General features: G+C 35.3%; 2 protein-coding genes across 3 annotated transcripts in view; both read left to right on the top strand.

Annotated features, from left to right (window-relative positions):
• LOC111512702 (misexpression suppressor of ras 3) overlaps positions 1 to 16,998 on the top strand; it is a 29,962-nt gene extending 12,964 nt beyond the window's left edge. The window contains exons 3-5 of the mRNA XM_023168851.2: positions 3,538 to 3,694; positions 12,142 to 12,348; positions 16,609 to 16,998. Of these exons, the coding sequence (XP_023024619.2) occupies positions 3,538 to 3,694; positions 12,142 to 12,348; positions 16,609 to 16,802 (558 nt within the window). The 3' untranslated portion in view covers positions 16,803 to 16,998. The remainder of the gene's footprint in view (positions 1 to 3,537; positions 3,695 to 12,141; positions 12,349 to 16,608) is intronic.
• Positions 16,999 to 18,041: 1,043 nt separating this feature from the next.
• Positions 18,042 to 25,813, top strand: LOC111512700 (neurotactin). 2 transcript variants are annotated; one of them, XM_023168847.2, is made up of 7 exons: positions 18,042 to 18,200; positions 18,411 to 18,656; positions 19,019 to 19,148; positions 19,230 to 19,520; positions 19,576 to 19,711; positions 22,417 to 23,230; positions 23,365 to 25,811. In XM_023168847.2, the coding sequence occupies exons 2-7, from the start codon at positions 18,414 to 18,416 to the stop codon at positions 23,962 to 23,964; spliced, it is 2,214 nt and encodes a 737-aa protein (XP_023024615.2). In that variant the 5' UTR covers positions 18,042 to 18,200; positions 18,411 to 18,413; the 3' UTR covers positions 23,965 to 25,811. The 2 variants fall into 2 exon arrangements, with proteins under 2 accessions (XP_023024615.2, XP_023024616.2); XM_023168848.2 differs by having other exon boundaries at positions 18,052 to 18,223; positions 23,365 to 25,813.
• The last annotated feature ends 773 nt before the right edge of the window (positions 25,814 to 26,586 follow it).

The raw sequence follows: 26,586 nt of genomic DNA, 5'->3' as shown, positions 1-26,586 counted from the left end.
GTGCACTTTCCTTCATAGATGAGGAGTAAGCGATGAATATTTAGGATCCATTTTGAGCAAGCGAAGGCATACAATTGAAAATAATCAGATATGTAAACCGGTAGTGGAAGTCACAGTGGTTGCAACGGCTGTTTTATTCAATCTGCTGAAAATAATACATAGAAATCAAATTTGAATTTTATTCGAATTGGACATATTCATAATCATAAAAAAAGCGATTTATTACCAACAGGAATACCCAGTTACAAGAAATGCTATTATTACAGAGTATATATGAAATAAATATTAAAAATAATGAAATATAGAAATGTACAAAAATGAATGCTAAAACGTAAATAAGCTACCCATGTTACTAGTCACTGTAAGCAACAGTTTTCTAAATATTTGGACTTGGAAAACTTCAAGTCGATTATTTGATAATCGATGCATGTTGATGTTATTACGAATATTTTGCTTTTTTCACAAGAATGCTTTGGAAATTAATTTGACGTTTTACTCGTTTGAAGAGGTCATTACTGTTGGGTACGTTCCTTTATGACATCCTTAAGCGAAATAGTTATTTTTGTATCAAGGGTGCATAATCAGTATTCGTTTTAATAAAATTTGCAAGAAATGTCAACATTTTATTTCAGGAAATTTTGAATATGTAGAATAAACTAAAATAAACGAAACTAAATTGTATTCAAATAAATTGTTGGAAGTGTCCACCTTCAGCGAAGATACAGGCAGTCAGTCGTCTAGTCATTGAATCTCGTACCCGCTCAAATATTATTGGTGTGTTTCTTATTGTTTCACAGGCGTCTACTATTCGGTTTCTTAGATCTTCCTCGTTCACTACTGGAGTCTCATAAACTAGTGACTTCAAATGTCTCCAAAAATAAAAATCTATCGGGTTTAGATCTGGGGACCTTGGTGCCACGCCTGGTTAGGTTCTTCTACACCCGTACCGATCCATCGATTTGGATAGACTGTGTTAAGGAATTCCCTGGCTACAACGCTAAAATGGGCCGGAGCACCATCATGCATAAACCACATGCGGATACGAATTTTTAATGGTACATTCTGAAGTAGTCCCGGCAATTCATTTTCTAAAAAGTGTCTGTAAGTTGCGCCATTCAGTCGGAGCGGAAGAAAGAAAGAGCCTATCAAGTAATTATCAATTATTGCCGCCCATACATTTACAGAAAATTGATACTGATAATGCCTTTCACTAACTGCGTGCGGATTTTCGAGAGCCCAAACATGGTTGTTATGAAAGTTTATGATAGCATTTCGGAAGAAGTTTGCCTCGTCCGTGAAGAATACATATCTTAAATATTGCCTTGCCTTGGGGAAAGTCTCGTGGCAAAAGAGCTTGTACCCTTTGAATGTGGTATGGATAAAACTGTTGATCGTGGATAATTCTCCAAACTGTGGACTGGGTAGAATTGACAACTTCAGCAATTACTCTTGTGCTTATTTCTGGATTCTCGTCGAGAGCGTTCAAAACAGCTTCTTCCAATTCTGAGGTTCGGACTGCTTGTGGTTTCCAATAATATCAGCTGCCCTCTTAAAGCTACCTGTTTCTGCCAAACGACGGTGGAGACTAGTAAATGTTAGAGCTGAAGGCAGTACTCGATTAGGAAATCGCTCCTGGTAAATACGTCTTGCTTCGCGCGCTTTGCCATCCGCAAGGCCATAAACGAAATGCATATCGGCTAAATGAGCATTATTGTTTAAATAATCCATTTTTTCAAAATAAGTGTTTTCTACTTCCACTTACGGAAACTTCAACAAAACGTCTAACTGTCACAAAATATGTAATTACCAAAAGTACTCACAAACGTCAAATTTATTTCCAAAGTATTCTTGTGAAAAATGCAAAATATTCGTAATAAGTTCAACATGCATCGATTATCAAATAATCGACTTGAAGTTTTCAAGTCCAAATATTTAGAAAACGGTTGCTCACAGCGACTAGTAACAAGGGTGGCTTATTTAAGTAGATATGATAGAGGAATCGATTTTTTCACTGAAAAAATGTGCTAGAAGTACGCCCAAAAAAGTTATGAATCTTTAAAAAAGAAAAAGACGTGTAGGTGGCGCCCCCTACGAGTAAGAGCAATAAGAACATCAGGTTCGAATTCGACCACTCAAAAACCTCCTATTACCAAGTTTCGTTTAATTAAGTTCAGTATTTCAAAAGTTATTTTAAAAAAAAACGAAAATAAAACTTCAACATCCTGTATCTTCGAAACGAAGCGTTTCCTGACATTTATTTATTTGGACAATTCATATTGGAATATTGTGAGGAATCACCTCCTGAAGTTTGTCAAAGTACTTTTGAATCACACTGTATAATTCAATTCCAGAAAAAATTAAAAAGCACTATTCCATTAGAAAATTTAAATATCAATTGAAGAAAAAATCTAAATAGTGGAATTTCATAGTTTGCTAATTTTTCTATTACCCTTGAATTCGTTTTTGACATTTACTTTCTAAAACAAATTTCATATTCAACTGCATTTTATTGTTTTATTTTCCAAGATATATTATTGTTGAATATTTTATTTCTATTAATGTTTTTTATGATACTTTGTAGACAGTTATAGTACCTTATAATGAGCATGTATTGTTTCTTGGGACAATATACTTAATTGAATTGAAAAAATCGAATGAAAATTCGTATTTCAACAGAAATGATGAATTGACCAAAACAGTTAGTTATCAAGATGGCAGGTGCTTGACAAACTGAAGCAACCATTTATTTCCGAGTGTATTCAGCAGATTCTTCAACTTTCTTTAAGCAATTCATTGTAAAAAAGTTTTCTAATTACGAATAGTCTAACAACAGTAAATTGTTGTCAGCTGGGCAATAACAGTAGTGAAGGACCTTTTATCTTGATACAGCCTCAGTGGCGTAGCGAAGACGGGGTCCGGACCCCCTCGAAATTTTAGGACATCAAAAAATTAATTAAGCATAGAGCAGATGAAAGAAAGGAGAGTTATCATTACTCTTGTTTACAAACATAAAGAGATAAGTCTATCGGACATCTTAGATTTATCAGAACTGAGCTAGATGGTAAAACAAAGTTGTGTCAGCTGTTTTCTTATATTGATGTGGTTTCTGGTGCCTTCAGAGAGCGAAAGTAATTTATTTTACCCATTCATCAATTTCTCATGTTTTTAATAATCGCAACAAAAACATTACTCCCACATTTTCACAATTTAACAGCTCAAGACAAAAAACACTAAAACAATGAACACAACCTATGTTCAACGTTCAGTTATTACGATTAGCTGTTGATCGTTTGAGTAGCGCCATCATCGGTTAAAATTCTTCCCAATATATTACCAATCTTTTATTTTTTTATATTATTAACAAATGTCAGCTATGTCATCAACTCTTCACCTGAAACCCATCAGGAAATTCGCTCAGCCGTATTGAAATTATTTGCCACTTCAGTTAATAATTCATCAGCCCGTAAACTATAGATTTCTTTCAAGCGCGTATATCATATCATACATATATTTTATAAAAGCTTTTGTGTGTTTCAGATATACGTCAGCGGATCCTTGGCGAATTTATACACAAAAACGCCATCCGAACAAGACTGGCAACTGAAATACACGGGAATCCCTGTCGTTATATTGGACGTGGGAGAATCTCGGGCGAGAGACAAGAGAAAGATACAGATTGCACTTTCAGAAAGAGGTACGTAGCACCAGTGACAGGAAAATGTGGGGGGAAATATCAGAAACGATATCGAAAAAATAATTAGTTGAAGTCAAGATCCACTCGCGGGGAGTTTACCGACGAAGGAACTGAGAATTCTCGATGCAAGTTGATAGGTCATTAAAGTTCTAAGGCTCTAATATTTTTTTCCGTTGCAACGAGACGCCACTTTGGAAAAAATAGGGATTCTGAAGTCACGCCTAAATCTAGAATGAAACTCATAGCCTGAGTGAAGAAATTTCACGGATTTTTTTTAGTACTGACTTCGTTGTACTACAGATATTGCAGATATTCAGTCCTCTGATATACAAACTTTATCAGGAAGGTGTCCAAAACGTCTGTTAGCACTGCTGTGCTAATTTGTTATGTTCTTATGGTTGAATAACTCTTATAATATGATATGATAATAACAATAATTATCAACTATCACCTGCAAGATGATGCGCCTAAATCAGCCCCCATATGGAAATCTGACTGGAGGGTTATTCCGATGCATAACCCTCACCGGGTGTTCATTAAAATAATAATTTGAAAAATATTACCTACACACTTCATTGGAAAATAAGTTTCATCTGCTCACTTTCCTGAAAAAGATTTCTTTTATCTTCATTGATCCAGAAAATCTGTAGCACTATTTTTTGGCCTCCCGCTATGAAACTTTATATTTAAAAACTTTTTTTTATCCTCCAGTTGTTCCTTTATTGAAATCAGTACTTCAATAATCCCTTATCAATTCCTGATAGTTTCACTAGCATCTGAAAAACTTTTGCTCACCCCTTACAAATTTTTTTTCGCATTCCTCCACCGTGCAATCTTACCTACCCAATTAGGAAGTATTTTGCAGCTCGTTGAACTGAGACGTGTCACCGGAATTTAAATGAAGAGCTAGACGTGATTTTATCGCGCAATCAACATAATTGGGATCATTTTCACAATGTCCGACAAGATGTGTACCCATTTCCTTAATGGAACTGTCGTGTTTGCGATTTGTTATTGTTGGAAAAAACTGCATGGATAACAAAGGTGAAACGTCTGCCACCTCAGCCATTACGAGTATACCGAACGACATCACTCGAAATTCACAACATTCCGAAGCAAGAGTGATGATTTGTTGCAAAAGGTGACTTAACAATGCTCCGTCATAAAATTATTTCACGCGTTCTAAAAATACCTTAAAAATGTTGAAGGTCAGGTTATTAGGAGCTTGAATCGGCGAATCTACTGCACAGACAAAGCTAACAGGACACTACTTCACGACTTTCGATTGTTAGTATTCACAACCGTTTTTGTGTAATAACTAACGTATTCCTGATACATCTCTCCTTTTAATTTCCCAATTCATTGCACCAGAACTGTTTTCCCGCTTAATTAGAGGTTCTCATGTATTACAGATCCCCACATAATCCTGGCTGAATGCGCCATTGGTCAACATATGCACAGCTTCTTTAAGCTTTCTTTTGAACCAGTGTTCCTTCTGTGGATAATATAAGCTTTGGATCACTGTTTTGTTGATGAGTCTAAATACGCTCCGCTAATCCCGATTTGCTGGTTTCCCCTCGCTAGGTATTTTTCTAAGCTTGCCTATATGAACTCTGAACGACCTATTGGTTTCACCGTTATTGGACATAGTACCAGTTGAATGCAATTTTTGGAGAAATTTTTGTGAGACTGCTACTGATGATATCAATCTTCTTGGGTTCCTATTGTCTTCTGGCTGAAATCTCTTCTACAAGTTTTTTGAAGAAATTATTATATTGAACTTCTTTCCTGATAGAGGCTAGTTTTTTATGAAGACTTTTCTTCGTGCTACGGGGACTCAATGCACGATAAATGGGGGTTTCAATAATTCCATTCTTGGTAGATTGGTGGTGGTTGGTGTAAATCAGATACTGGCCTGTGTGGTTTGATTTTCTATTGTTGTCGATTCTTTTCACCATTATGTCTATAAATTACAACTGTTGGCTTTCTTCTTCGTTGTAAAGCTAGGCTACTTATTGTCGATTATCACGAAAATGAGTAGTAGTGCAGACTAACATTATTCCATTGTAAGAGAATCAGCAGCTTCACCACATTTCAGGTCAGTATTTCGGGAATCCAGACCAGTGGCCCTTTGTTAAGTTTTTGTTTTGAAGAATAACATTTTTCAGCCCTGTCCAAAAATTACGACCAAGGTGTCATTCGATTCGTATTTTTGCCTAGAAAGTTTGAGGTAAGGTCCGAAAATGCGCCGATAAAAATTACAAAAGTTATAAACAATTAAGTGAAAAAAAAATGGGGCTTTAGTTTTTTCTTAATATCTCGGAAAATTTTCAAAATTTTGGAAAACTGAAAAGATCAATGAATTTGCGTAAAAAAAGTCACGACTCCCGAAACTGTATCTCGATTATTTATAATTTTCACAGAGCCCTGAAAATAGAGCCAAAAGCGGGTAGTCTGGCTTCCGCGCGCCTTTCGTCACTCTGACATGAAAACAAAAAAAAATATTTAAACATATTAAATGTAAATATTAAGGAATGAAAAAACTCATGTAATGTTGGGATACATCAATAAACAATAATCCGCAGTCAAAAAATTTTTATCCCAATTTCAACGTTAATTATAAATTTGTTAATTAATAACTTTTTCTGAATTGAAAGTTAATATAAAAATCCCTATAATTATCAAACTAAAACCCTGGCATTTTTTTCCTTTGGTGAAGTTATCCTTAATAGGCAAAAAAATAGATTACCGTTGCCAAAATAAAAAAATTGTTATATTATATTTTTTTATTAACAATTGAAAATTATAATTTTATGAAAAATACATTACAATTTTTTTTTAATTTTTTATTGTTTCAATGTCTCATAGCTAAAAACTTATTGATAATATATTTTTTTTACTTTTTACAGCTATTGTTAATAAATTAATTATAAACAAATACATCGTTTACAAGCAATTCGAAATTTTCTTTTCAATATGATGATGAAAAAAAAATGGTTTGTTAAAAAAATTTCTTTGTTTCTAAAAAATGCGTTTGTTACTCAACAATCGTTTTTTGCAACTAAATATTAAAATTAAGGAACCGTTTTTTTTAAATCATGAATTCTATTGTTCTTTAAGGTTTTCAAGAAACTTTTTTTTTATTCTATTCGTTTATCTGATTTGATTGGCTGTATGTTTGTTGTTGATGGCGGTTTTCTGTTACATAAAGTACCATGGAAAGAAAAGAAAACTTTTGGTGAAATAATTAGTGATTATAAACCTTACATTTTTAATCATTTTAACAACACAACGTCTATTATTTTCTGATGGCTACTAAGAAAATTTTCGTAGTGTCAAATCATATGAAAGATTCAGAAGAGTTTCAAAAAAAGTTGCTCCTGAAATCACCTTTGAAATAAATATGAAGCTAAAAAAAAACTAAAAAAAAGAATTGTTTTTAGCTAATGAAAGGAACAAGTCCCGTTTCATTACTAAATTGAAGAGTGAGCTTATAGCCGACACAAACTTAACAATCAAACAAGCTAAAGAAGATGCTGATACACTAATTATTCAAACAGTTGGATGTTATTTATGAAACCAGAAATAATAAGCACATTTAGTTGCAAAAAACGATTGTTGATTAACAAACGCATTTTTTAGCAACAAAGGAATTTTTTTAAGAAACCATTTTTTTTCTAAAAATCATGATTTTTTTAAATTAACATAATGCAAAAAATTGTTTCGAATTGCTTATAAACAATGTATTTGTTTATAATAAATTTATTAACAATAGCTGTAAAAAATTTTAAAAATATATTATCAATTAGTTTTTAGCCATGAGACATTGAAACAATAAAAAATTAAAAAAAAAAAAATTGTAATGTATTTTTATAAAATTATAATTTTCAATTGTTAATAAAAAAATAGAAAATAACAATTTTTTTATTTTGGCAACGGTAATCTATTTTTTTGCCTATTAAGGATAACTTCACCAAAGGAAAAAAATGCCATGGTTTTAGTTTGATAATTTTAGGGATTTTTATATTAACTTTCAATTCAGAAAAAGTTATCATTTTACGAATTTATAATTAACGGTAAAATTGGGATAAAAATTTTTTGGCTCCGGATTATTGTTTATTGATGTATCCCAACATTACATGAATTTTTTCATGCCTCAATATTTACATTTGATATGTTTAAATAATTTTTTTTGTTTTTATGACAGAGTGATGAAAGGCGCGCGGAAGCCAGACTACCCGCTTTTGGCTCTATTTTCAGGGCTCTGTAAAAATTATAAATAATCGAGATACAGTTTCGGGAGTCGGACTTTTTTCACGCAAATTCATTGATCTTTTCAAATCTTTTTTCAAATTTCCAAAATTTTGAAAATTTTCCGAGATATTAAGTAAAACTAAAGCCCCATTTTTTTTTTTCACTTAATTTTTTATAACTTTTGTGTAATCTTCATCGGCGCGTTTTCGGACCTTACCTCAAACTTTTTAGGCAAAAATACGAATCGAATGACATCTCGGTCGTAATTTTTGGACAGGGCTGAAAAATATTACCAAAAAGAGCTAAATCGAGTACATGTGAACCAGACTATAGTGCACTGCTGTCGTGGATATTGCTCGCTGACAACCAAATCCTTCCTAAGCCGTTTGGCTATCCGATTTTTTTTTATATATTTCTGGAGTTGGTTTTCGCCAATCTCCCAACACTTTAATTAGTGATGTAGATTTTTGGGTAGTCTATACTATACAGATGAGGGATGTTGCTGGGTTTTGCTACCCAGGAAGATGAAAGACAATTCCACAACATTTTGGACACAATTTAATATATTTATGTATCGTTATTGAGGGTTGTCTGAAAAACTGAGTTCCTCTGTAAAGTAATGTGAATCGTGTTATGTACGTAACAGTTTTTATTTCTAGCAGATAAATCTGCAAACAGATGGAGACCGTGCCAGTGCAAAACGCATATTAGTATAGCGAAAATACTCGAGAAATATGCCGTTTCTACTATTTCTAGGAACAAGTTCACTTTGACGATTAAGAATGAGATACGGTGATGAATCTTTGTGCTGGTAGTCTGTTCAGATCGTATCTCTTTCTGAAAAGTAACAAATGAAATGCTGAATTCCTGAAAAGGAATTCATTTCGATACTTTCACGAAGACGAGTGGATATTAACCTTTTGGCCTTCTCGTGGAGCGAGCAGCGGTTCGTGTCGTCCTTTATTTATCGATAGTTTTGTAGGAGAAATTCGCCGAGTTGAATCGGTGTTGAAATTTTCTCTTGTGTCACCAGCGCCCAAAATTTATTGGTATTTAATGTCATCAGCTGAATTTTGAGACTGTTTGAAACTCTTATGTACTCATAAAATTTTGCGTTTGACGTGTGGATCGACAATGAGAACCACAATCATTAATTGAGGCAAACGCATTACATTTTTCTTGATGTAATAATAAATGTATGGAATTCATTGACATCTTTTCAATCAAAGCTTACAGCAATGGACAGAGTGTAGAAAGTTTATTGGCTGTTTTTTCTGTGTATAGAATGTTCTTCAATCGATTTCAGTCTTCAAAAAGTAACAAAATATTATTTAAAACAAAATCATATTCGTGGGGACTATCTGCGTTGTTTGAATAGTGACTAATTTTTCTGAAAACTGAAATATATTTGGATTTTGATAAAACATAGCGACACGTTAGAAAAACATCAAATTCACTTTGATGAAATGAATAAAAACATTTTTGTCTAATTACCACTAGTTAATTTTATTTATACGACCAATTTCGGGTTGAACCCCATTATCAAGTAGGGTACTGTCAGTATACAACAAAGATATGTCTTCAAGGTATCAACATATAAACCATAAACCATATATATATTGTTGTGAATGAGTAGTATTTGATTTGATGTATGTATTAATACCACTTTATAATGAATATGTGACTTCTCTTTGTGATCTTTTTAATTGACATCTGTTTGACAACTGGATAATAATTTACACTAATGATATCACGGGTGTCCCAAATATATAAATATATGTAATACACAACATATATATATACCGGGTGTCCCACATTTTATGTGACAGGCAATATCTGGTTTGTTGAAGGAGATACACAAAAATGTTTCATACGAAAGTTTTAGGAGTTCATGAGAGCTATATTTTGATATAATTTTAAATATACAGGGTGTTTGATGTAGGTGCTACAGACCAAAATTCCATTTTTTAAAATAGAACGCCCTGTATATCATTACATATTCAGATGCTACGTTAAATTCTGATATCATTTCATGGTTGGTTTTTGAAATTCGGTTACAGCGTTGTTGAGTTATTGCACTTTTCCTTAAATATAAAGTTTCAAAAAAACTTATTTACTCGTACACGAATCCAGTCTATATCTTTTATTAAATTGAACTAGACTACTACGGAATACAAACCATTATTCTCACCTCTACGATACGATATCGATATCAGTTGAATATAATATTGAAATTCTTGAGAATGTGACTAACTTGAGGGTGAATTGCTTTATATTGCACAATTTCATCAAGTAGCTTATGCTTGTTGATGCCATAGTAACAAATGTTGTTGAATTGTATCTACTTGTCAGTTCGATTCAGTGCAAAACAGTAACTGTGTTCTTTGTGCGAAAACTCCAGTATGCCTTTCGCGTTTAGTCCAAGTGATTGCATTGATATGTTATTAATTTTTGGGGAATGTCAGAAAAACTGCCGTCAAGCACAACGTCTATACCAAGAACGTTTTCCAGGCAGACCCATTCCGTCACGAATGACTTTTTCGAGAGTTGTAGAAAAATTGCGAACTGGGTCATTTCCTTCTACTATAAAGCATCGTCATCATACGAGATCTGTTAGAACTGAAGATTTAGAGATCAATGTGTTGGCTTGTATTATTATTCATCCACATGTTTCTATCCGTACTCTTGCAGAAGAAGTCGGTGTGAGTAAATCTAATGTACAGAGAATTCTGAAAGAAAATAAATACCACCCATTCAAAATTCAGTTGGTACAAGGTTTGAAACCCACGAACTTTGAACGACGACTTGAATTCATTGCTTGTATTCAGGTAATATTACATGAAAGTCCTAACATATTCAGTCAAATTTTGTGGAGCGATGAATCGCGATTCCACAATAATGGAGTTGTGAATCGACATAACAGTCACTATTGGTCTCAAGAAAATCCCCACTGGGTCCGCGAAAGTAATTTTCAAACTACTTGGGGTATTAATGTATGGTGTGGATTGTTCAATGGCCGCATCATAGGACCTTACTTTTTCAATGAAAATCTCAATGGATTGCGATATTTACATTTTCTAGAAAATGATTTGATCCAGTTGATGAAAGATATTCCCATAGCAGAACGACAAGGAATTTGGTGGCAACAAGATGGTGCTCCTCCTCACAATTCACAGGTTGTTACTGAATATCTGGATAGAACGTACCCAAATAGATGGATTGGTAATAAGGGTCCAATTCGGTGGCCGGCTCGTTCCCCAGATTTATCACCGCTTGATTTTTTCCTATGGGGTTATTTAAAAGATATTGTTTTCACTACTCCCCCTTTGAATGTGGATGATCTGAAAATGAAAATTCGACTAGCGTGCAGTGATATTACGCCTGATATTATAAGAGCGACTTGTACGAGAGAAGTGATTCGACGTTTCGAAGCCTGTATAATATCTAATGGGCATCACTTTGAACAATTTTTATGACTTATTTCTAGGTACCTACCATTCTTATGAAATGATTTATCAAGTTATATTATTTACATTGTTATTAATTAAAGATTTGTTTTCGAATACACCTCTTTCAATTTCGCAATTGTTTCATATTCAAAATGATTACTGACTGAATTCCACAACTCAAAATTGAAACCATTACTTCGAACACCCAAAATTTTGACTAATTTTCATGTGATCTGAAGCAGAGAGAATAATTGTATGAGATATTTTTAAAAATAATAGTCGTTCTCAAGACTTCACATTTCAAGCAATAACTCAACAACGCCGTAACCGAATTTCAAAAACCAAACATGAAATGATATCAGAATTTAACGTAGCATCTGAATATGTAATGATATACAGGGCGTTCTATTTTAAAAAATGGAATTTTGGTCTGTAGCACCTACACCAAACACCCTGTATATTTTGAAATTATATCAAAATATAGCTCTCATGGACTCCTAAAACTTTTGTATGAAACATTTTTGTGTATCTCCTTCAACAAACCAGATACTGCCTGTCACATAAAATGTGGGACACCCGGTATATATATTGGAAACGAGTGATTTCATAAACTGTAATATAAAACTTTCATCATCTTTGACACCCAACAATATTTTCCTAACTAATCACGCTATTCCCGCCGGACACGCACCCCAACCCCAAAAGGTCTATTACAATAACCACAACATATTCGTCAATTTGCAGGAACATGCTTCATGCTGTGGAGCGACACGATCGACAACCTGTCATCGTACAAAGTGGACGGCCCCTCGTTTCACACGATGCGCTACTCCTCAGACCACACGCTGCAAGTGGGATTCAGCTTTGACAACGCGCCGCACGCCCACGAAATGTGGACCCACATTGAACGGCTGGTGGCGTGTCCCGAAAATATATCGCTGTCCACGCCAGGTGAGTTATGGGAGGCGATTTTGATATTATTCTACCTAAAGTCATTTATCTATTCAAATTGATAAAAGTAGTCCGGTCAATTTAGACATTTGAAGCTACCTAAATTCCCACCAAGCTGAAAATCAGTAAGATTGTTTAAAATATGATTAAAAATGAAATTTGAAAGTTCCCCATCTTTCCTCTGTATGGAAAAAATTTTATTCGAGGTCAGAGGTCAAAAAAATGAAGTTTTTCGCGATTTTCAGCAAAACGGTAAGTTTTATTAAAAAAATACTTCAGACAAAAATTGTAGATCATGAAATTATCTAAAGAAATAAGTAGAAAAAAATGTATCAATACTTTTTTCCTAGGAGCCACCGTTTTTGAGATATAAAGATTCAAAAAATTATAAAAGTTGTAATCGTCATAATATGCACACGGTTTTCAGGCCACTTATGAGATAGTGTACTTAGCGCGTTTTTTTAACGTGGTTGTGATCATGTTTGATTTGAAACTATTGCAAAATAATATATATTAGCAGAGATTGAAAAGATAAAAGCAATTTAAGTTAAAAAGAAAGTAGTGGCGGTGGAAGTCATCTTGATTTTATTCAGGTTGGAGCCTGGCTCCCTTACCCTTTGAACTAATGTTTGCCAGAAGGACAAAACAGGCTTGAACATCGTATTATAGATGGCAATTTCATTTCTTAGACTCATTTTTTATTTTCTGTTTATCAGAGGGTACAGACGTGCTATCCGACCCTCGATCTTTGATTTGACGCACGTTATGTGCGGGTTCCAAGTGAGCCTACGGTCTATTAGAAGACTGAGGTACTTTACCCCCGCTTGCCAGTTAATCTCCCTTCCAGAGATTCTCACTTTTCTGGCCGGAGAAGATTTCAGTCTTCCCATGGTTATTGTCTGAGTCTTATCCGGGTTCACTCGGATCTTCCAATCAAGGTACCAGCGCTCGAGGTCGTCCAATGCACGTTGCATATAGACGACACCGAGCTCTCGACCCATGGAAGATGAGAGGAGAGCTGTGTCATCGGCGTAAAGAGATATCTTCACACGCTCGGGCCTTGGAAGGTCACTGGTGTAAAGTGAGTACAACGTCGGAGAGAGCACGGCCCCCTGTGGCACTCCAGCAAGGATCTCTCTGTTATCAGACAGAGATCCCTCTACTCTAACCTGAAATGTCCTGTCTTTCAGGAAGGACCCCATCCACCGGACAAGGCCCCGAGGTAGGTCGAACGCATTTAATTTGTGCAGAAGACCTTCGTGCCAAACACGGTCGAAGGCCTTCGAGATGTCTAATAGGACGATGTGCACTTTTTTGTTTGTGTTTAACTCGCGGATGGTGTTTTCGACCAACCTTAGAGCCTGTAACTCAGTGGAGTGGTCTCTCCTGAAACCAAATTGTTCATCAGGCAGAACATTTCGATCCTCAACTTCTTCGTCGAGCCTTTGGAGAACAACTCTTTCAGCCAGCTTAGCCGCCGAAGAGAATAGACTCATCGGGCGGTAGTTCTGTCGGAACAGCGGGTTCTGACCCTGTTTCGGGATCATGACGACGACCGCATGCTTCCACCTACTGGGGAAGTGTCTGAGGGCTAACGAACTATTAATTATATTCAGTAAGCACTCAACGCAGTTGTCCGGGAGCCTCTTCAACAACTTGTTAGTTATTGAGTCGACCCCCGGTGCTTTTTTAGTCTTTGCGGCCCTGATATATCCCTTCAGCTCTTCCACAGAAGCTGGACGGATGTCGTCATCGTCATCTTCCCTGAGGAGTCGGTGAACCCGGTCTTCCAACAGCATATCGCGATCGATGTCGTCATCATCATCAACGTCAACGTCATCAGCAAAGGCTAACGCTTTGTTGGCGGGGGAGTAGCATACTCCGCGCTCTCCGTGAATGAAGAAAATAGGGAAATTTAATGGTCCGAGTCGTAACTTTCAAATTCTTCCTCTTGTTATTCTTCTTGGTCTTCTTGTTCTTCTTCTTGTACTCCTTCATCCTGAGTATATGTAAACTGTGTTGAGGCGATGTATCGCATGTCGCCTCGTTGGAATCAAACGGATCCTCCACGTTTGGTGATTCAATATTAGAGCACGACTGGCCTTGACAATGTGTACATGCCAGAGAACAAAACAGTCCGGCTTTTTTGCAACCACATTTAGCACTGTATCCCTTTTTGCAGTTGCAAAAAGGGGTGCAATTTGGACTGGTTCTAATGAATTGTTGACCAACTTCCAACCCCAGTCTATAAGGTCTAGCTGATAACCAAGCCACACTTGAACTTGGGAACATACCCGAAAAAGATGTTGATGAGCAGCAACTGAGGTTGGAGGAAGACAAGGTAATTGTACTTGTTCCTTACTTTTGGTCACTACTGGCGTTCGACTGACGGCATTTCATTTATTATAGCTGGTATAAGACTAGCCACGCACACAATTGAACAGAGGACAGATGTTGTCTCAAGGTTACAATGGCGTATACATTAAGGGACTGTTCTTTGAGAACGATGTTGGCCAAAACATCACTGTCAATGGCGAGCACTATAGGTCGATGATTACCAACGGCTATTGAGCAAGCTCTGGATTTTATCTATGAACAGCTTTACAATAAGAAGAATGTACTAGGTATATTCTATGATTTAACTCTTGCATTTGATATAGTTAACTACTACTTTCTCTTTCGTAAATTATAAAGCAAAGGAATTCGCGGTTTACCACACGATTGGATAGTATCATATTTGACAAATCGTACGCAAGTGACAGTAATGAATGAAAGCAAATCTAACTGTAAGAGTGCTGAGTTAGGAGTGCCCCAGGGATATATAATGGGACCAATTCTTTTTATAATATTTTCAAATGACATCTACGATACGTGTACCACACCAAATAGAATGGTACTTTACGCTGATGACACAAATATACTCCTAGCCCATAAAAACTTGGAAAGTCTGGTAAACTTGAGTAATTATGCATGTGATGAATTCAGTAAATACTGTAGCGACAATAACCTTGTCTGCAGGATAAAGAAAACCAACTATATCAATTTCCTACCCAGAAACGGTAGCTCAAATCCAGATCTAATGAACAACATCAATATGTCTGTGGAAACTCTGGAATACTGTCAGGTAGCTGGATTTTTAGGAATACTCTTGGCTCAAAAGCTAATATGGGAGGCACATATCGACAGTTTATGTATAAAGGTTGGCAGTACAAACTACGCAATTTAGAATATGCAAGACACTGTCTGTACAGAAGTTATAAAACTCATGTATCATAGATTGGTACAGTCAGGGCTACAGTATGGATTGATCTTCTGGGGTAACTCTGCATAAACTGACCGCATTTTTAAGATTCAGAAAAGAGTAATTCGCTGTATGGACAAGTCTCGTCCACTGGACTCTTGTAAACCACTCTTTAAAAAAAATTAGCATCTTACCATTGCCGTGCCTCTACATATTACAGCTAGGGTTATTCATCCATGATAATAAACACCTATTTCCAAAAACCTCTAATATACATAATTACGCTACTCGGGGTGAAGATACTTTATACCACCCCTACTCTCACTTGAGTGTGAATCAGAATTCCCCAAAATACTTTGGTATTGAATGCTTCAATAAAATATCAACTTTTATAGGGATCAATAAAAGTAGAACTGTAATGAGGAATGAAGTATATGGTTTCTTGTTGGATAACTGCTTCTAGAGTATGGATGCATTTCTTGCTTTCAGTGCTTAGATAAATGACATGGTTTCTTTTACACATGTAGCCTTTTTTTAAATTTGTCCAAGATCAAACATTTGTGTTTAGCTTTTAGCGTTTTACTTTTTTGACTAGTCCAATAAGTTTTCTCGTGTACTTAATCTTGTAATTGTGTATGTGTGAAAATTTTAGTGATCAATAAAACTATTTCTATTTCTGTTAAATATTCTGCATTCTAAAATTCATCCGCATGAAATGTGGTCATTCACCGAACACAATAAGACTGTTTATAGGTTGATGTTGATCTGAAGGATCTCGTTCAATCAATTGCTTAATTGTCGATGTTTCGAAACTTTATTTAGAGTGCCTCGGAAAGCCGCCCTAAATAATCCTGAACAATAAATTTTTAAAACGTCGACAATTTAGCAATTGGTTCTCTTCAACATTTCGACGAATTCTCGCCACCTCAACAATCGAAATCATATTCAACGGTATATAACGTTTATATTAGATACGTCTAAACATAAAACCTGTAATGAAAATATGTATATTTTTTCAGGTAAAAAGAAGAAGAAGGAAAAGAAACCCCCCAAACCAGCGCCGCTTCCCCCCAAAAGCCACATCTCGCAGCCGTGCTGTTTCCAACACATCACCTCCGTGGACAGACAAGACACGGGTAGATATTTCTCTTTGAAGGAACTCCTACCTCGCCCTTTGGCGAATCCCAGGATACATCAATTGGAAGAAATTTAAATGTGTTTGTTTATCTTATTTGATGATGACTGAGAGACACTTTATTTTATTATTTAATTTTACGCAATTTGTACATACAAGTATTAGCATTATAGTAATAGAGTTCTGTATACACAGAGTGTTGTCGAAAGTAATTTTCGGCGTCATATTTAGCATTGTCAATTTATGACTCGAAGAATAAAGATATCATTTATCGTGTCTGTGTTTCCTTATAAGGTGCTAGAAAAAATAAATCATTAACACAAAGAATATATAAAAATTATTTTCATTTCACACACCTGCAAATAGAATAGAAAAAATTATAGAATAACTTTTTCGGGAAACGTCAGGAAAAACGTATTTTAGTGGGTATTTCATCATAGGTGTGAAAATTCAGCATTTCAAAATTGGGGTGGCAAATTTTAATTGTGGTGGCAAAAACCATCTCGGGTGTATAATTATAGGAGAAAACTGACAATAATACAGATATTGGGGGCAACTGCCATCTTGTGTCTCCCCCCAATTTAGGCCTATACATTTCATTGTGACTACGATCTTATAATAGACATGCTATGGAAATGACAGTTTCAACCCCTACTCATCATTTATTTTTATTAAGCATAACCTCATATTCTAAAATCATGTCAAATAGCAGGAATTACACATGATAAACATTCTTCAAGTTATATGGACACATATACGTGAAATATTCGTAAAATCCAACAATAATAAAATGGTTAAAAGAGTAATGGTAACAAAAATCTTTACTTCGTCTATGAGGTTATTATAAGAGATATATTAGCAGAATTTTAAATTTGAATACAAGCAATATTTAGGTTCAAATTGTCCAATACAATGACAAACCCATAAAACCCATAGAAGCTCAGAACTGTCATTTTCGTGTACCGTGAAAGTTTTAGTATTTGCCCTGACCACCAGAGGGCAATGCTAATACGATGTCAGAATTCAATGTGATTACCAAGAGAACTGGGTAGCAGTCGCTGACAAACTAGTCGGCTTTTTAATTTAGTTCAATGTATGCCAAAATTGAACTAAATTAAAAACTTCAATATGATTCGGCCAACCGGCTGACAGTGATTGCTAACTACCATGTTCTGTTGGTAATCACATTAAATACTGACATCGTACTAGCATCGCCCTCTGATGGTCGTCAGTACTGAACACTTTACGTTACACAAAAATGTCAGTTCTGAACTTCTATGAGCTTTGTATTATTTGCATCAACTACCAATGAGATGGCTCTAAAATCGTTCTAGCGTGAAAATTAGAAACTTTGGTTTCCTGGGGTGGTTGAACTATACCAAATTGAAAACTGAAGACCAAAACAGCCATTCTGGCTTTGTTTAGTTTGAGTGGTTTTGTTTTGGCGGACTTTGAGGAAAAAAACTTCAAGTAGCGGTGAATAACTTGCATTTTTTTCAGTAAAGTTCTTGTTTTAATATATTAATTGTTGAATGTTGTCAATTATAGGGGTAGTTTTCCCTTAATTTGGTTTACAGAGGCAGGGTTGCCTGTTATAGAAAATCAATAGTGTGGTTGAAAAAATGCCAGAGAAGCTAAAACACAGTCTGGCATATGTTTTCATAAAATATTTTTGTGAATTTTCAGGAAATGAGTGATTTGAAAGAGGAAAAAAGTGAGGATAAGAAGGATATCGAAATGGAGGAAAGAGAAAAGATGTTGAATGCTGAAAACAAAGCCCAGGAAATTGAATCCAGTGAAGATAAACAAGAGGAGAAAAAAACTCCGAAAGACATAAAGGAAGGAATGGAAGTCAAACCAAAAAAAATCCCAATTGGAGGCATTCAGATGCCTGGTTTCTTCACTCGAAGTAAATCAAAAGAAAGGTGTAAGGTACGTTAAAAAATAAGATATAATTAAGTGAAAAAATATTATATGATGATAGAATAATCAGCTCAGGAGGAATGGTGACTTATGAAATATAAGGGTAAAACAATAAGAACAAGTCAAGCAAAATAGTTCTCTCGCTTTCCTGAAGATTTTTTAACAATATCTTTTATCAAAAGATAATATTGAACTCGTCATTGGAGCTGTTTGAGATGAATATAATTGATTCCATGACATTTTTTTAGAATATTATTTGTGTTTTGAGTTGTTTTCATGAACTACAAATACACAAAGTGTATTGAAAAAAAAAACCTTTCGAATATCTTCAACATACATAGTATTAGGAATTTACTATTTTTTTAATGTAGGATGATACTGATGCAACTACCGAGGGAGTTGAATTGATTGAAAAATGTGCCGATGCCAATCCTGAAAACAATGCACAGACAAAAATCAAGTTACCGAATCCATTCAGGAAGTCTAAAGCAGAAGATGATGGTAAGCATCAGAAAATAACTAATGGACCTATAAATATAATTCTGTCAATATAATGTCCTGTCTATAACATTTTTATCGAAGGTGATAAACCAGCTGAACCAAAAGAAAAGAAAAAATTACTGGACACAATTCGGTTACCTCTAGTATCAGTATTTCCAAGAAAAAAGAAGGACGACAGTCTAGAGAGTCAGACAGCTCAAGCTGGCTTGGCCTCCATGGAAACTTTGGACGATAAGAGCACAGATGGAAAAACCAACGATGACAACAACATGAAGACTGTTTCTTTGGATGACAAAACTGACTTGGAGAAACAACAACAAAGTGAAAGCACTTCTTTCTTCGGGAAGATGAAATCGCACAAAGCTGTCATTGGTGAGTTTATAAATGATTCAGCTGTACATGTAATAGTGTTTTTACTATTTTGCAGGTGCCTTGCTCTTGTTTGTATTGGTGATCATTATCATTATAATATTCTCTATTCCGAGAAGTGGAAATAAAAATTCACCCCCTGTGAGGGATGGAAAATTTGTTGTTACTCTTACAGGCTGTGGAAAAGTTGAAGGGTAAGTATTAGTTACCATTTTTGGCACGCTGAAAGAATAATTTTCTTCGATGAAGAAATAAAGTTCTTGATTGAAAATAAACAAAATTACTAGATGACAAAATTTCTTCTCTAGAGATTTGAGGACACTTGATGCGGTTTTTATGTTAATGATCTGTTCTGCACTGTTGAGTTTCTTAGAAATATATGCCAAATCTGATATTCCATGTAATCTGTTCAAAACATAAGGTGACTTTTCATTTTTCTCAAAAAATTCATATATAGTCATCAATTTCTACTTTGCCCCCTTCAAAGTACTCGCCTTCAGATATAATTGCCAGCATTTTTTCCATTCCTAGAAACAGTTTTGATATGCACTTTTTATCATATATTTGAGGTGTATCAGTGATTCAGTTTTTATCTCCTCAATCGTCAAAAAACGCCGTCCCTTGGGTATAGAAAAGTCGCAGGGGAACAAATCTGGTGAATACGGTGGCTGAGGCATGATAACTGTGTTGTTTTTGACCAAAAAATTAAGAGCAAGCAATAACAAGTTAGTAGGTGCTTTATCACAATGCAAAAGTCATGAATTGTTTTTCCATAATACCAGACATTTTCTTCATATTGCTTTTTGCAAGGATAACTTCAAGATAATATTCCTTATTGACCGTTTGATTATGTGACAATAACTCATGATGCACTACGCCACGGTAATCAAAGAAACTCGTTTTTTTAAACTCAACTCAGCCTTTATTCAGAAAATATGGCTGAACATATGGCTTATATCTTAACGTGAAAATAGGATACTCGTTTACATAAACCGAACATAATTCAGATAGTTGAAGTTCCGAACTCCAACACCTGTGTCGGAATTTGGATACGATTTCTAAAAGGAACTCTGCTATACAAAACGATATATCCTTATGTTATTTCATGTGAATAGAAAGAATTAGAAACATTTCTACCAAATATCAGATGTACCCATTTCCGACACCCATTGTCTGATTTGGGAAACACACGAAATTACTTGTACCTAATTCTGACACTATTTAAATTTTTGAATTCGATAATTATACTAGCAGTAAATCCTATTTATATTGAAGTTGAATGCCTTGGGTTTAGAGGGAGATGTTTTAAATTGGATTGAAAGCTACCTTTACAATAGAGTTCAATACGTTAAATATGGCAACTCTATATCTGAACCGATAAATGTGCCATCAGGTGTTCCTCAGGGATCCCACATAGGCCCATTACTGTTCAATTTATTCATCAATGATGTCTCCACTGTTTTTACCTCCAGCTCATTTCTAATGTTTGCAGATGATTTAAAGGTGTTCAAATCAATACAAAATATATCAGATGCTCAGGCACTTCAATGTGATTTGGTACAGTTTTCTAGCTGGTGTGCATTTGAATCCAGATAAGTGTCAAACAATTACTTTCTCAAGGATCAATAATGTATATGATTACTCGTATAAAATCACTGGGAATGATTTAGCAGTAACGGATAAAATAAAAAATTTAGGTGTCGTTTTTGACTCAAAAATGTCATTTAAGTACCAAATAATGGATGCCTCATCTCGAGCCCGTAAGATGTTAGGCTTTACACTTCGTTCTGCTAGAGAATCTATAAAACTGATCGAATCTATATCGAATCTATAAATCTATATCGAATCTATAAAATTGATTTATTGTGCACAAGTGAGATCCATTCTTGAGTATAACTCCATTGTATGGTCACCCTATTATAATGTTGATGTTGAGGTGTTAGAGGGGTGTCAAAACAAATTCTTGAGATATGTTGCTTTTCAGTTAGGATTAAATAGAGGAGAGTATAACTACTCACAGATATTGAACATATTGAACATGAACACCTTAACTCATAGGAGACTTGAAACAGATCTTGTGTTTGTCCACAAAGTATTAATCGGCTATATTGATTCTCCAGAAATAGTTGAGCTTTGTACTACTCTCTCTGTGAATGATAGAAGAACCAGAAATAGTGATATTTTTAAAATTCCTTTTTGTAGAATCAATTATGGCCAGAATGAAACAATATGTAGGATATTGAAATCAGCAAATCATTACCAACTTAACCTGGGATTGTTTAATTCATCATTATTATCCTTCAAAAAATCGATTAAAAACATCTGATGTATCTTTAGTTTGTAAGCACATGTACAATTTATAAAAAGATATTTGTAAAAATTGGCTTGTCTGTTGAAATAAATAAATAAAAGTTTGAAGACTTTATACTCAACTCCATGAAGTTTATTCACATTTACCCATTTAGTGGTGACTTGTGGCTGAGAAACTTATAGTGGAAATCTGCTTACCTTATTAGAAATATTTTACAGTAAAGTTGTGAAGTATTTCTAATACTTTACAAATGACTACAACACTATTTCAGTCACCATCCAACTTTAAGGTTACGTCGCGACCGTGACAGTGTAGGTAAGGTAGAAAACGAATCTTGACCTAATTAATTAATGTTGGATTTTATCATAAGATGCCTCAACATGTATCTATATTTTATAAATTTCTTATTTCAGTCGTATAAACAGAAATGTGTCGGAATTTAGGACAGTGTCTGAATTTGGGACTCCTACCTTATTATCTTTTTCCTAAAAAGTTTTTTCCCACTATCATTTGTAGTGAAAGTTGTGGACCTAACTAGGTTCACTGTATAAAATAATAAATTTTCAATCATTGAATTGATACTTTCAGTTTGATTGAAGACAGCTCCGTTGCATTTCGAGGCATCCCTTATGCTAGGCCTCCAATAGAAGACCTCCGCTTCAAGTATGCCCAACCCCTGAACAATCTGGATTACTGCTGGAACGGGACCTTCCTAGCCCACAATGCCACAGACTTGTGCTTGCAGATACTCAGCAACGGCACTGTAATGGGCGCTGAAGATTGCCTGACTCTAGATGTGGTGACTCCCTACGTTCGTTACGACAACCCCTTGCCTGTCATAGTACTTATCGGAGCGGAGAGTCTGATGGGGGGCTCCCCGGGCAAAATGCGCCCGTCAGCGCGATACGCCAGGTCCAGAGATGTTGTCTTTGTCAGACCGAACTTCAGACTGGGCGCTCTGGGATTCCTGGCTCTCAAAGCTCTCTCAGAGTCTGACTACCCGAAAACTTCCGGAAACTACGGGCTCTCCGACATCTTGGCCGCCCTAAAATGGGTCCAATTGAACATCGAGCACTTCGGAGGTGACAAGAAGGCTGTGACAATCTTTGGTCATCGCGCCGGGGCTACTCTGGTGACTGCTCTCTCGACCATTCCGGACGCGAAGAAATACTTCGCTAGAGCTTGGGCTTCTTCAGGTGGCGCCATCTACCCCAAGAAACCCGTCGCCGAATCGGAAATGGAGAACCAGAGCTTCATGGAGGCGGTGCAGTGCGAAGACGTTGAGTGTTTGAGGAGTTTGGATGCGGAGAAGTTGGTTTCTGCCGTGGAGGATACTTGGAGGAAGCCACAGCCGGATTTGCCGACGGTGGATGAGGTTCCGGAGAAGCGACATGAATGGCTGGTGAGTTTTAGGCTATAGTTTACTCGAATTGGATGTTAAGCAGTGAATGATCATCTATTCTTTGGTTTAATTCTTCGAAACTTTCACAAACTTAACAACAAAGGATTTAAGTGTGCCTCATTCCTATTGTGCAGGTCCTAGATGGCCGGATCCTCAAAGAACACCCTGATGAAGTGTGGAGCAGGGAAGAGGAACTCCCAGTGAAGCTGATCGTCGGTACAACCGCCCAGGCGGGCAGTACGGAGAAACTCCTTCTGAAACACACCGAGTGGACAGAGCCCCTCGTGAAGGAACACATCAACCAGTCTTTCCTGTCAAAGAACAACCTCTCGGATGACGCTCTGAAAATGTATCCGGCCACATACAGGGGGTTGAGCACCATGATATCCGACATCAGAATAGCCTGCCCCTTGTTTTCTATCTGTTCCCGGGTGCATAAAATACCATTCTACATCGTTACGCAAACCAGGTGGCAGCACGACATCGCAGACATCGACTCCGACGTAGATGCCATCCTAGGGAGGTACGAGCCGAAAACCCCCGAGCAGAGGAGGTACTTTTCGGCGATGCAGGGTCTCTTCTACGACTACGTGTGGAAGGGCAAGATCGAACAGGAGATGATTGGGCAGAAGGTGCTCGTCGTCGGTCAGGACGTCTTGCTGAATTCGACTTATTCACACTGCGCGTTTTGGATGGTGAAAAACATTGTTCCGACTTATGCAGCTTTGGATTAATTTCTATGTAAGTTCGATTGAGGATGGTGTGAATTATCGTGAGACTTCTACGAGGCATGTTTAGTATTTTTTAATTGGAGTTCTTTTTTTTTCATAATCTTGAAAGGCGAATAATTCATCAGTACTTCACCCTTAAATTTTTTTCAAACTACTATAAAGGGTGAAATTTATACTATAAAAAATTAATAAACATTTCCAGATTAAAAAAATTTTATTCAACAATAATCATGGTACTGAGGTACTGAAGTTTGACAAATCACAAACCTAAAAATTCTGACTTGAAATTAGAAATTGAAATTTAAAAAATGGGTTTGGATTTTTTCATGGAACAGGTGTTATTCCTTCTCAAAAGTTGAGATTGTGCCAAATAAGAATTAATGAGGTCTTACCTTGTAACATGTGATGCCTAGCTTGGTGCTCCATTTCAAAATTTTGTTCTTCAGCTGCCAGTACACGGAAAGGTCTAATTTTTTTTGTTTACAGGTACAGGATAATGGAAGGTTGTTCATTATGTAAATCCTTGTCTATGACATTTTATTTTCAAACTACTGTGAACATATATTTTACTTCAAGAATATTCATAACACTATTTAATAATAATCAATGATTTGTGGTACAAAAAGTGTAACTTTCAGACATTTGATTTAAATTTTTTCAAATTCTATAACAAGTACAATTTTTTGACACTAAAATGACCGAAAGATTAAAAAGTTTGAAGAATTGAAAAAAATTGTTCTTTTTTATTCGTGATAAAAACTGTTTTAAGAGTCTTCTGCTTCAGGTAACGAGTCATATTCCCATTTGGACACTTTATTAATAAATTAGGAAGTTCCAGCTCTTGCAGGATTTGATTACATTCTTTCCTGGCTCCACCTCATCTTTTCATTAATTTTAGTCAAAGTATTTTGTCAGCATATCAATTCAAAAGATAAACATGTCTAAAGTTGTTGCACGAAAATCTGCGCTAGACTCTGAGCGGCATAAGAGATGTTGCTTCAGTTTAAAAATATTACGAAGCTAAAAGCGAACTTGGCGCTTAACCAAATGAGCGCTTTCAAGGAAATTTGAAATTAATGCGTCTCAATTCAATGACTTTGTATTCATTCAATGTGACTGACTGTTGTGATCATATTTATGAGATTATTATCATACTCGGGAGGGATACTCTCTGATTACGGTAGGTTTCAGGTATTTCTAACAAATCCAAAAGACCGGAAAGCTAGCGCTCCAGTCTGCCGGAAGAGGCAAAAGAATTTCTGAAACTTATTTTTCATATGAACATCGCCCAATGATATTTTTCAAAAAGTCATACCGAATACCTGCTCTTAGTATACTGCAATTTTTGGAGATCTTGTCCTCTCTTTTTTTTAGTCTAGTTCACATGTACTTTTTTTTGTAACATTTTTCAGCCCTGTTCCAAAATTACGACCATGGTGTCATTCGATTCGTATTTTTGCCTAGAAATTTCAAGGGAAGGTCCGAAAACGCGCCGATAAAAATTACAAAAGTTATAAACAATTGAGTGAAAAAAAATGGGGCTTTAGTTTTTTCTTAATATCTCGGAAAATTTTCAAAATTTTGGAAATTTGAAAAAAGATTTGAAAAGATCAATGAATTTGCGTAAAAAAAGTCCCGACTACCGAAACTGTATCTCGATTATTTTATTATTATTATTATTATTTATAATTTTTACAGAGCCCTGAAAATAGAGTCAAAAGCGGGTAGTCTGGCTTCCGCGCGCCTTTCGTCACTTTGACATAAAAACAAAAAAAATTATTTAAACATATTAAATGTAAATATTAAGGAATGAAAAAATTCATATAATGTTGGGATACATCAATAAATAATAATCCGCAGTCAAAAAATTTTTATCCAAATTTTAACGTTAATTTTAAATTTGTTAATTAATAATTTTTTCTGAATTGAAAGTTAATATAAAAATCCCTATAATTATTAAACTAAAAACCTGGCATTTTTTTCCTTTGGTGAAGTTATCCTTAATAGGCAAATAAATAGATTACCATTGCCAAAATAAAAAAATTGTTATTTTCTATTTTTTTATTAACAATTGAAAATTATAATTTTATAAAAAATACAATAAATAAAAAATTTTATTGTTTCAATGTCTCATAGCTAGAAACTAATTAATAATTTTTTTTTTAAATTTTTTACAGCTATTGTTAATAAATTTAATATAAACAAATACATTGTTTATAAGCAATTCGAAAACTTTTTATGCATAATGTTAACCCTTTGAAGCACGACTTAAGTAAATCGAGTTTTTATTAAAACTTTCAGTGACTTACTGTTTATTGGAGTCAACTGGACATGAAAATACAAGAGTCGAGTGAAGAAAAAATGGTTTTTGAAAAATAACACATGGTTTCGTTGTGAAACCACTTTGCCTTTCGAGTTCGAAAACAATAAACAAAAATAATTTATTGAAAAAATATAACAATACATAGTCGGTAATTATGACATCTCAAACTTTATGAAATTCGACAAAACAATTTTTATTGGCTGACTTGCACAACGCCACTTTGCACACACTACAGCTCCATCTGGTGCGATGCGGTTCCTTAGCACTACTACAATGTGCACAACGCCTTGATGTTCCATACT

Source organism: Leptinotarsa decemlineata, unplaced genomic scaffold (genome assembly GCF_025532065.1).
Source record: "Leptinotarsa decemlineata unplaced genomic scaffold, Ldec_3_MD MMD2_tig00026314_RagTag_RagTag, whole genome shotgun sequence".
Lineage (NCBI taxonomy): Eukaryota > Metazoa > Arthropoda > Insecta > Coleoptera > Chrysomelidae > Leptinotarsa > Leptinotarsa decemlineata.
The sequence above is the reverse complement of the archived record's forward strand: the minus strand, read 5'-3'. Positions and strand labels throughout refer to the sequence as shown.